Source organism: Thermobia domestica, chromosome 1, assembly GCF_964235325.1.
Source record: "Thermobia domestica chromosome 1, izTheDome1.hap1.1, whole genome shotgun sequence".
NCBI lineage: Eukaryota > Metazoa > Arthropoda > Insecta > Zygentoma > Lepismatidae > Thermobia > Thermobia domestica.
The window spans coordinates 192,200,619-192,213,955 of NC_137454.1; the positions used below are offsets into that span (position 1 = coordinate 192,200,619).

Here is a 13,337-nt window from a genome sequence, read left to right on the forward strand (position 1 = left end):
GTTTATATTTTGTCAATTTTGTACCCCTAAAAGGGAACGAGGTGGACCACCCAAATTTATAGTGATCCATATTAGGGTCTTATACTGTAATACCAAATGTTTAATTGAGCAATTTCCAAATTAAAGGGGTGGGCCATTGTACCCCTCCCGGGGTGCATCAATGTACCTATGTCTTATGATAGGGAATGGACCCCTATACATGACCATATAACTATATGATGTAATAGGACCTCATCAAGGAGATAAATTAGGTCAAAAATCAAACACGTGGTATAACGTATTGCTTACGTTTATATTTTGGCAATTTGGTACCCCTAAAAGGGAACGAGGTGGACCACCCAAATTTATCATGATACATATTAGTATCCAGTACTATGACACCACATGTTGAAATTAAGCAATTTCCAAAATTAAAGGGTTGGGCCAAGGTACCCCTCCCAAAAATTTAAAGGGGTGCATCAATATACCCATGTCTTATGAAAGGTAATAGACTCCTGTATACGCTCATGTAAACATATAAGGTAATAACACCTCATCAAAGGGAATAAAATCGACCAAAAACCAAACACGTGGTATAACGTATTGCTTACGTTTATATTTTTGGCAATTTTGTACCCCTAGAAGGGAACGAGGTGGACCACCCAAATTTATCATAATACATATTAGGGTCTTGTACTATAATACCAAATGTTTAAATTGGTCAATTTCCAAAATTTAAGGGGTGGACCATTGTACCCCTCCCGGGGGTGCACAAATGTACCTATGTCTTATGATAGGTAATAAACCCCTATACATGATCATATAACTATATAAGGTAATAGGACCTCATCCAAGCACATAAATTAGGCCGAAAACCAAACACGTGGTATAACGTATTGCTTACGTTTATATTTTGGCAATTTTGTACCCCTAGAAGGGAATGAGGTGGACCACCCAAATTTATCATAATGCATATTAGGGTCCTATACTATAATACCCAATGTTGAAATTGGTCAATTTCCAAAATTTAAGGGGTGGGCCAAGGTACCCCTCCCAAATTTTTCAAGGGGTGCATTAATATACCCATGTCTTATGATAGGTAATGGACCCCTATACATGACCATATAATCATATAAGGTAATAGGACCTCATCCAAGGAGATAAATTAGGTCGAAAAACCAAACACGTGGTACAACGTATTGCTTACGTTTATATTTTTGGCAATTTTGTACCCCTAGAAGGAAACGAGGTAGACCACCCAAATTTATCATGATACATATTAGGGTCCTGTACTATGATACCGCATGTTGAAATTGGGCAATTTCCAAAATTTAAGGGGTGGGCCAAGGTACCCCTCCCAAATTTTTCAACGGGTGCATTAATATACCCATATGTTATGAAAGGTAATGGACCCCTGTATACGCCCATATAACTATATAGGGTAATAGCACCTCATCAAAGGGGATAAATTAGGTCAAAAACCCCCGAAATTTGAATTTTTGGCAATTTTTTACCCATGAAAGGGAACGACATAGACACCCAATACTAATAGAGGTACATACTATGGTCCTAGGCTACCATACCCAATTTTTAGATTTGGCAATTTCCAAAATTTAAGGGTGGTGGTCCTAGGTACCCCTGCCAAAATTTAGGGGGTGGGCCAAGGTACCCCTGCCAAAATTTAGAGGGGGTGGTCCTAGGTACCCCTAGGTCATTGACCCCGGGCCAAGGTCATTGACCTTTGACCTATGACGTCACTAAAATTTTTGCTGACTCGGCTCAATATAACGGGGGGACTACTACTACGATCCCGGCGAATTGCCATGTATTTAGTTTCCTCCGCATTTATTTCTAAACCCATGTCCCTGCAATCGTTTAATAAGGCTTCTGCATTTCTTTCTATTCTATCATCTCCTATCAGATTTACATAATCATACTCCATAACTTGGCGAATACCATTCAGTTCTAAGCCTTGGTTGCTATTTTTGACTTTTCTTTATAGCGTACTCCAGAACAAAGTTGAAATAATAATGGGACAACACATCTCCTTGTTTCAAGCCATTCCCGATATGAAAGCTTGTGGACAAGAATTTTCCTACTTGGATTTTACTTTGGGATTCATGTAAACATATCTTAATTAATCTAAGTTTTTTAAGTATTCCAATTCTGTAAGAATGTTGTACAATGTTTCCTTCCTTATCGAGTCGTAGGCCTTTCTAAAATCAATAAATTGATGTACCAGGGTATTGTATTCCCAATATCTTTACAAGTATTTGTCGAATGGTAAATATCTGGTCGATAGTTGATCGATTTCGTCAAAATCCGAACTGAAAATTTCCAATAATTTCATCTGCGTATTTGATCAATCTTGCTAATAAAACGTTTGAGAAGATTTATAAGATGTTGACAGAAGAGAAATGCCTCGATAATTATTACAATCTTATTCCATTATATCGTAGTAAAAAGTAATCCCAGACAGCACAATGCACGTACAGTATCCGTATAGTACATGTACAATTGCACGGATGCAACATGTGCATCATCTGTATAAATGCACGCCTGTACATGTGATGCACATATACATGCCAGGTCCTATTCAACATCTTCACGTGCACAGAACATGTGCAACGTACACGTCCTGCACAAGTGATTTACACCTACCGCGCAGGTGATTTACAGGTAGCACGTATTCGATTTACATCTAGTTCACAGGTGATTTACATGTAGGACAGCGGTGATTTACACGTAGCACATAGGTGATTTACATGTAGCACACAGATGATTTACACGCAGTAACCAGGTGATTTACATGTAGGAGATGATTTACACGTAACACACAGGTGATTTACACGCAGTTCCCAGGTGATTTACATGTAGGACAGAGATGATTTACACGTAACACACAGGTGATTTACACGCAGTACCCAGGTATTTACAGGTAGGACAGAGGTGATTTACACGTAGCACACAGGTGATTTACTCGCAGTACCCAGATGATTTACATGTAGGACAGAGATGATTTACACGTAACACACAGGTGATTTACACGCAGTACCCAGATGATTTACATGTACGATAGAGGTGATTTGAAACAGTACCCAGATGACTTACATGTAGTGCACAGGTGATTTCCTCGTAGTACAGAGGTGATGTAAAAGCAAATTCGAGATGCAACGAAAAAAAGTTTATATATTTGGTGTTTTACGCAGTAACACAATCTATAACTGCAAAAGACATCACCTTCAAAGTGTATAAGAAGTAACTAATAATTGTCAGTGAGAATTTTAGTTTTGGAGTTTATTATTTGCAACGAGCAAAGCTTTAGGTAGTATCTTTGACATGTTTGCCTAGTAACAAATAACGCAACATATTCTACTGTAATCGGTCGCGAAAATAATTTTGTAAACCTACGAACTGTCTGACAGTAGTTACATCAGTACAATGCTGCCACCTGTTGATATTGTATCCTAGCTCAGTGGACGTTATGGAGTTTTTACAATAATTCAGCTGTTATTCGTCGAAAAGTCTCTATAACATCGCCTGGAGGAAAAACGACACCTACCAAAAATGGAGGTTACTTTCTGTTGATGAAAATGAGAGTAAAAGAATGAAAGTAAAAGTATACACTTGCACGGTATTATGGACGTCTCATACACACGTGCAGTAGCCGTGCAAATACCCATGTGCACACAACGGCTTAAGCACCGGTAATTTAAATGTGCTTCATCCACGCAAATGCACATGTGCACATCCACTGCTCAAGCATGGGTTATGCACATACGCTGCATCCACGCAAAAGCACATGTGTACATAAGGGCTACAGCACGTATTATATAAATGTGTGCTTCATCCATGCAAATGCATATGTGCACATAACGGCTTAAGCACGGGTTACGTACGTGCGCTGCATCCATGCAAATGCACATGTGTACATAACGGCTTAAGCACGGGTTATATAAATATGTGCTTCATCCATGCAAATGCACATATGCACATAACGGCTTAAGGACGGGTTCCGTACGTGCGCTGCATCCACGCAAATGCACATGTGTACATAACGGCTTAAGCACGGGTTACGTGCGTGCGCTGCATCCACACAAATACACATGTGTATATAACGGCTACAGCACAGGTTATATAAAAGTGTACTTCATCCATGCAAATGCACATGTGCACATAGCGGCTTTAAGCACGGGTTCTGTACTTGTGCTTCATCCACGCAAATGCACATGTGTATATAACGGCTTAGGCACGGGCTATGTAAATGTGTACTTTATCCATGCAAATGCACATGTGCACATGCACGACTTAATCACTGGTTATGTACGTGTGCATAATCCACGTAAATGCACATGTGCACATACACGGGTTATGTATGTGTGCTTCATCCACGCAAATTCACGTGTACGGCTTAAGCACGGGTTATGTATGTGTTCATCATCCACACAAATGCACATGTGCAAATGTACGGCTTATGCATGGAGAGTGCACATGTGTCGTACACGTACGTGTTGTCTGGGAATCCATTATTTTGGCATAACAATGAAGGCTTGACTTACCATAGTTAGAATGATCCGATTTAGGTCACATATGCGCCGTTTTGTTCGATAACGTGTTGCCATTTGGAAGGTAATATCATGGTGCCTCTCTCATAGAAGCCCTTGTCTCTAATGGCAAAAAATTGAGACAGTCGATTTTCACAAGCCTCTCTTGAAGCGATTTTTTTCACCAGCAAACGTGTTCGCCATGGACAGGAACAGATGGTGCCAGGTCCGGACTATAAGGCGGATGTATAAGAACCTCCCAACCAAGCTCCCGGAGCTTCTGGCGAGTCACTATCAATGTGTGTGGCCTGCCGTTGTACTGGTGGAACAAAATGCCTCTCCTATTGGCCAAAGCTGGCCGCTTCTGGGCTATTGCTGCCTTCAAACGGTCCAATTGTTGACAGTACAGTTCCGAGTTAAGGGTTTGGCCGTAGGGGAGCAGCTCATAGTAGATAATTCCCTACCAATCCCACCAAACACACAGCAAAACCTTCCTGGCCGTCAATCCTGGCTTGGGCACCGTTTGCACAGGCTCACCGCGCTTCGACCACGACCGTTTTCGCGTGACGTTGTCGTAAGTGATCCACTTTTTATCGCCAGTCACCAACCGCTTCAGAAATGGGTCGATTTTGTTGCGTTTCAGCAGCGATTCGCTGATGGAAATTCGGTCCATGAGTTTTTTTTTTTTTTTGCGTTAACTCGTGTGGCACCCATACATCAAGCTTCTTTTTGTATCCAGCCTTATGCAAATGGTTCCACACAGTTTTTTGTGCAATGTTTAGCTCTTGGGCAATCGACACAATGCTTACATCACGGTCGGTCGCGGCAATGTCCATGATTTTATCGACATTTTCGACACTTGGCCTTCCAGTGCGTGATGCATCTTTGACGTCAAAATTACCGGAACGGAATTGACGAAACCAAAATTGCGCGTGATTGGCTGTTACAGTATCAGGACCATAAACACTATTCACATTTGCAGCCGCCTGGCTTGCGTTTTCGCCTTTATCGAAGAAAACTGTAAAATATAGCGTATTTTCTGTTTGCTAGTGTCCATTTTGACTCGCGCTCACACAACACTGAGTCAACTCATCACAACTATCTGAACAATGTTTGTAGTACGCAATCTCATCGTTTGAACGTCATCTCGTTGAACCCGATTGGACTTATACAACGCGAGATACAGATCACTGAAGCCATCTATTGGCAAAATAATGGATTACTTTTTACTACACCAATATATTAGAGGAGTGGTCCTTATTTTTTGACTTTCATGGTGCCCGAAGCGACCCCAAGTTGTAAATGTATTTGCAGTATATAATATGAGGCAAAGATATCTTGTGAGATTGAAAAGACAATTGTAAGTTAATAAACAGATATTATGATGGTTATGGCTACTAAATTATTAAAGATGATTTGGGAAAGAAATCAAATGTGTGTGGTGAAAAGCTACCCCGAAGCGAGTGTCATGTGACCTTTTTCCTACTAACAATTTTGAACCTGAATCCAAGATGGCCGCCATGATGATACTGTAGTCCTACCTCCATTTCCTCTATCCAAGATATGTTGTCACTACTTCTAGCCGTTCCAAACACACAAGGTACATACCTTTGAAAGTCATCTATGCAATTGGGTGAGATAGCTACATAAGCAATTATTCGAAATAAAGGTTCTCGAAAAAAATCAAACTTTAACTCCCTTGAATCTTTGTTAAAATTTATTCTAAATCCGCCATATCATGGTCATAGTATTAGACACTAAAGTATGCCAATTAACCATCCCGTATACTGTAAATACATTAAAAGTTTGAGGTTGTTTGGGACACCATTTAATATTATTTAATTGAGCTAATTTTTCGGCTAAGGACGCTACATTACCACAAACATCAAAAAATAACTCAATTTTGTAGCGTTATACAGTATCAATTATGTAAAAGAAAATGAAATCTTTGAGTTATTTTCCACGCTTATGCCGGCTAGGCTAACATAGACGGTGATGATGATAAATGAATCAAATGGTGGAATGAAAAAAGTGGGAGGAAACGGGAGAACCCCGAGGAAACCCACGCACACGGTGTTTGTACACCACAAAGTTCACTTGGCGCGAGATGAGATAGAACCAGGGACCCCATGGACCAGAGATGAACGCTCTACCACTGCGCCACCGCGACCCGTTAATTATGCAAATGAGACGGACGGCGTAACAAACATGCAAAATACCTTATTAGTGTTGAATACTATGGTTATCATATGACATATATCGAACAAGTAGAAACAAACTTACAAGGAATTGATAATGTGACATTTTTAAACGACCTTATTTCGAGAAAGCGTTTAGATAAGTATCAATTTAGTTTCAATTGACATAAAGATCATAGTGGCATTTACACCAAATTTGATATCTCAAGCCATTCCAAACATATAAAAAATGATTAAATTTGATATATTGCTCAAAATGGCATATTTGTGGGAACTTCTTAAAACATTATTTGATTTATCTTCTTTCTATAACATTAAACACTACTTTTTGTTAGGTATAATTATAGCAAATCCTCGGAATTACATAGTTTTAAGCAGTTACAAACTTTACCAGTATTTTCCATATCTCGAGAAAGGTCTGAGGTATCAAATTGCTTAAAACGGTGTTATGATATTCACATCTATTGAAAGCCATCTATGCAATTGGATGAGATAGTAGTAGGTGCGCGGCACCTGACGCACACTACCCTAAAAATCGCCTTTTTTCAGGGCCTCCTGATAGCAAGGAATCAATTTTCCAGTGTCGCATGATACGTTATACTCTCCGTACGGTCTACCTATGTAAAATCGAACACCCCGAAAACTGGTTCTCTTTTACGACCCCTTTTTAGGGGTGTATTCGTTCTCCTTTATGACCACTTTTTTCAACCCCTATTTTAACATACCAGAAATTACACAGAGACTACAAACACAACTATGTAACATAGCAGAGCTGATAAAAGAGTGTGGCTTATTTTCCAACCACCATATAACATAGCAGATAATACATAAGACTATGAACACATAGCAGAGAAAAATGGGGGTGTATTCATTCTCTTTTACGGCTAGTTTTTAACCCCTATTTTAACATAGCAGAGCTAATAAAAACTATAAACACATATTTCAACCCCTATGTAACAGCAGAAATTACATAAGACTACGAACACGTAGAAGAGCTAATAAGAGTTTGGCTTATTTTTCCACCCTATTTTAACATATCAAAAATGACATAATTTTATGAGCACAGAGACTACGAACGCATATTTTAGCAGCGCTCGTAGTCTCATTGAAGTGCTAGTTATGTAATTTGTGTTATGTTAAATAGTGGTTAAAATATGCCATACTCTTTTATACATAGGGGGTTGCGAAAATAGGTGTTCGTAGTCTCTGTGTAATTTCTGATTGGATTATGTGTTCATTGTCTTAAGTAATTTCTACTATATTAAAATAGGGGGTTGAAGAAACTGGTCATAAAAGAGAACGAATACACCCCCATTATTCTCTGTTACGTTAGTAGTCTTTGCTATGTTACATAGGAGCGCTGCTAAAATATTCGTTCGTAGTCTTTGTGCTCATAGTCTTATGTCATTTTTGCTATGTTAAAATACGGGTGGAAAAATAAGCCAAACTCTTATTAGCTCTTCTACGTGTTCGTAGTCTTATGTAATTTCTGCTGTTACATAGGGGTTGAAATATGTGTTTATAGTTTTAATTAGCTCTGCTATGTTAAAATAGGGGTTAAAAACTAGCCGTAAAAGAGAACGAATACACCCCCATTTTTCTCTGCTATGTGTTCATAATCTTATGTATTCTCTGCTAAGTTATATGGTGGTTGGAAAATAAGCCACACTCTTTTATCAGCTCTGCTATGTTACATAGTTGTGTTCGTAGTCTCTGTGTAATTTCTGGTATGTTAAAATAGGGGTTGAAAAAAGTGGTCATAAAGGAGAACGAATACACCCCTAAAAAGGGGTCGTAAAAGAGAACCAGTTTTCGGAGTGTTCGATTTTCCGTAGATGGAGGGTACGTGGTGCATAACATATCGTGCGACACAGGAAAATTGAGTCCTTGCTATCAGGAGGCCCTGAAAAAAAGGCGATTTTTAGGGTAGGGTGCGTCAGGTGCCGCCCACCTACTGATAGTTAACTAAGCAGTTATTCGAAGGAAAGGTTTTGGTAAAAAGTCAAACTTTTACTCCCTGAATCTTTGCTACAATTAATTCTAAATCCGCCATATCTTGGACATAGTGTTAGACACTAAAGTATTTTGGATGCCCATTACCCATTCCGTTTCATTTGTGCTGCTACTGCTATGGAGGCCTCCACAATTTGCAGTGTTTATGAAACTGCAGTATCCTTAGTTTGCAATACTGAATAACAAGCCTATTATAATTTTTCGCTTAACGTGTATATTTGAAACATAGTTGAGTTGATTTTAACGTCCCTTTCAGCAGCGAGGCTATATGAGACGGAACCTCCTGATTAAGGTGGAATTCGAACCAGATGAATTCCCGCTGGGAATCAAACCCTGTCAGGCCAGTAGCCAGCCCAAAAATGCACGGGGACGGTAGAAGTTAGAAGTTGCCCGATCCAACCATATTATACTTCATCACCAGATTATAGTTCATTTGCAAGCCCATCATGAAAATTCTAGGGGAGAAATAAAAATTTAGGGGAGCCCGGTCCCCGTAGACCCCCCGCGAAACCCGGTTGGCCTGAACCCGGTTCTCCCACGCCAAAGGTACGTACACTAACCGCTGACCCCTGGAAGAAGCTCATGAAACATAGAATAACTTGACATATTATCATTTGAGAAAATGTAAATTTGTTAGGTTGGCAAAACTGCTAATCTGTTGGTATTACAGAGTATGCTAAGCAATGTTCCCTGACGATATTTGCATGGTATGAAATTTCAGTGCTTTTTGCCTATTAGCTTAAAAATTACAAGAGCATATCAAGATAAATGTTCTACCTTATATCTACATATTCTATTTATAAATTGTTAATACTTACTTTGACCACACCGCTGAGCACATTTGAGCTTTCCAGGGTTACTGTAGGTCTGACTATTAGATCCACAAACTGGATTGTATTCATTAGTTGATGGACAGCTGCAACCAGCATTTCCTTGGACGGATGTAGGCCTAGGCCTAATTGTTGGTGGTCGCTGAGTAGTCTGTGGTCGAGTAGGTCTTTGTCCTGAGAACAGTATGTTATCCTCAAGAAAACCAGGTCCTTGTTCCTCAGGAAAACCATCAAATTGCCTTCCATCATCTTGGCCCCAAAATGGGAAAGGAAACCCCATGTCAAAAGCAGGGAAAGGAGGTGGTAACCATTGACGTCTGCTTCTATCTATTCCCTCATTGCCTGTGTCTGCAACTCTTGGATCTGAAGCTGATACGGCATTTATGCGTCGATTTGAATTGAAGTTTTCCTCTTCACTTTGAAGCGAGCATATTTTACATAACAGTACAGCTAGAAACAGAAGAAAAAATGTTTTAAAAATATTTAAAAATTCAATTTAGATATATATTATTAAGAATACGTATGACATAAAGCTACATACTTAAATATTTTGATTGAGATATTTGAGAACAGAATTGTATAACTATATGGATTTGACGGACTGAATATAAGGGTCTTCACTACGTCCTTATTTTCTTCTCCTGCTGCTTCTAAATATTCTCAATAAGAACAAACTGAAGATATTCCGAAGTAAGCTATTTAATAACGATATAGCACCAAATGAACTATAATAGTTAAGCAGGATCCTTCAATCCTGCTCCCTTTGGGGAACGGCCTATACTGATGGTCAGTGCACCCGGATTCAAGCCCCAGTCGTGGTATTTTGAGTCCATATTAATAGTAGGTTTCGTCCTTCATAACTTCGATGTTGCGTTAGAACATAAAACACAAATGATCATATTCATAAACGCTTTTATGTGTGATTAGCGTCGTACTAAGGATTAGACTAACAAATGATTATAATTTCCGTATTGAGGAACATTTTATGTTATCCACGACTGATACTTATATCGATAGAGGCAAGCCATCACTTTCCCACTGGGCTGTCCAAAGACATTTACAGAAAAGGGTAAGAGAGAATATTGAATACTTTTCTCACTTACTTTTTTTTTTCTCTCATAATGTATTGGACTTATTGGACTATTGGACTACTGCGGAAAAGTTATGGCTTGCATCTTCCGATAAATAATGTGGATAATATCACAAACGTTCTTCTGTGAGGGTAAGAGATTACAAAATTACAACTTTCTTCCATCCTTTCAGATAGTTTAGAAGAAGAAATTTCTTTGTCAAAATCTTCAGTAATGGGGAAATTAGGGGAGTCCCTCCTTGATTTCGCACTTTGGATCTTGGATTCCATTCCCACTGATACCTCAGATTTTCCTGTGTTGATTCAGCATCATGAAGCAATTGGGAAACCATCTTAATAAATTTCAGCAGACTCTTGTTTTAGAAATAATGATACTAGGTAGCTGATGTGCTACCACGTATATGAGTTTTCCTCCTATTGAAGTTTTGCTCACAGAATGTTTGTCATTCAGCTACATGTTTTATTTGTAGTTGGAATATTGCACCTTCGCATACTTTATGGAGCACAAACTTTATGGTATCAATAATATTTAAGGAGCCTACAAATTAAAACTGCAATCCATTATAATCGTAGGTCAATTATGCGAAATAAAATCCCAGTATACCTAAATACGAAATTGCGCAGCCTTAAAAGTAAAAAATATAATCAGTACAGTCTACCAGTGCTTCTGTACGGACGTGATAACTAGACTGTAAAGAATCCAAAGGTTAAAAATCATGCAAGGAACATTAGAGGTAGGTACGTTATGAATAACTGTTCGTGATATGATCGAAAAGGAAATGGATTTATGATGAAAGCTGCGAAGAAGCATAGAAGAGATGGGTGGACCACACAATCAGAAGCATATACGGAAGATGGATGGCAAACGTATTAGGCCTACATTTGATTCTTACAGATCAGATGCGACTGCTGTGTGGAAGGCCCTAATACAACAATACACAGGGTGTTTCAAAACAACACCGACAACGTTTGTGAGGTGATTCCTGACACCAAGATAAGACAAAAGTATAGACCAAGGTGGGTGCGCAAATGTTTCCTTTCGGAGTTATAAGCTGCCGAAAACATGAAACAATGAACTTTAAAGATCCATAGCTCCGAAACTATGGGACCTACCATAATCGGGTCAAGATTTCACTTAGGAAGTAATATGTGCCCTATCCAAATATCCAAGTTTCAAAATCCCGCAGTACTTCCGCAACAATTTTTATAGAGGTAGTTGGTGAGTACTTCAAATTATATGACCGTAGCCAAACTCCCTGTATAAAAAATGTTGCGTGAATAACTTAGGATTCTGAAACAAGGATTTTCGGATAGGCTACATATTAATTCCTAATTGAAGTCTTGACCCGACTACGGTAGGTCCCATAGTTTTGGAGCTATGGACCTTTAAGGTTCATTTTTTCATGTTTTTGTCATCATAACTTCGAAAGGAAGCATTTTTGTCTTATCTTGGTGTCAAGAATCACCTCCCCAAACGTTGTCCGTGTTGTTTTGAAACACCCTGTATATAATGTATCCAAGTGGTCACAGTGTCTTCAAACGAGATATTTCAGAGACCAGACATTTAATGTATCTGGCCACTAAGCAATTGCTAAATAGTTCCAAGAATTATATTGTTACGCACGATCGATTTTGCATTGTCATCATTCCAGGAAGACCAACAAAATGTCATACAGGTTTGAACATTCTTGGAATGACTGCTCTACACACGCTTTTGTAATTAATAGTCTGACTGACAATTGCTGTGTCATCAAGCGGATAATAACTATGTGTGGACATCTTTAAATTTCGTCCAAGTTTGTTTTAAGCTTGTAAGAATTAAATTGTGATGTGACTCGAATTTGTGTTAACTTGTAGATCCACTCTCATACTGTATAGCTTTTGCGCTGGAAAGAAACTACAACTTCAAACAAATGGAATCAATCACCTATTTTCGTAATCTTTCTTCAACATTACAGGACTTTCGAAGTCGTTTAAATACCATAAAATATTTGGCCTAGAAACTCCCAAAATGTACAGAACAATTACTCGAATAATTTGACTGTTATTCGAACATCTGAATATTCATTTTCAATATTTGAACAATTATTGGAAAAACGAATATTCGAAGAACCGATTAATCGAATTTTAACAGGACTATTTCCAATCAGGGGTACATGTATGCCTTGTTTGGGAATGGGGGGAGAGCAGTAGATTAGTAAAGGAACCAATCCAGGCTACTGAAAAGATGTCGCTGCTAAGACTTAAGAAGCTGATGAAAAATAATTACTTAATGGGTTCCACGTGAAACAAAACCCACAATTTTAGGTTACCAAGGGATATAGTACTAGGTCAATTAAGAGGTGAGTTTAGAAATGGTAAAAGAATAGGCTTCACACCTTCAAGTAAAAGAAAACTCTTTGGACTCCCAGACAGAAACTTCCGCATTTTTTTTTTCTAAGGGAGAGGAAGAAAAAACCGACAAATAAGAGAAGTCGCGAATATACATATAGGAAAGATGCCGAATATCGGATACTGTTTGAAAAAAAAAAAAGGAATGAAAACTTTACCAACAGATATTTCATTGATATAGTCTCTTCCAAATGTTCTGTTACCTTTGTAGATTATAATTTGAAAGTTTCGAAACAATAAGGAAATACTAAAAGAGAGATACATACACTTTGGTACAAAATGGCACTTTTCT

General features: G+C 38.6%; 1 protein-coding gene across 1 annotated transcript in view; it reads right to left on the reverse strand.

Annotated features, from left to right (window-relative positions):
* Window positions 1-13,337, reverse strand: part of LOC145666906 (uncharacterized) — a 43,132-nt gene that overhangs the window by 12,639 nt on the left and 17,156 nt on the right. The window contains exon 2 of the mRNA XM_081734503.1: window positions 9,553-10,014. Coding sequence (XP_081590629.1) covers window positions 9,553-10,014 — 462 coding nt within the window. The remainder of the gene's footprint in view (window positions 1-9,552; window positions 10,015-13,337) is intronic.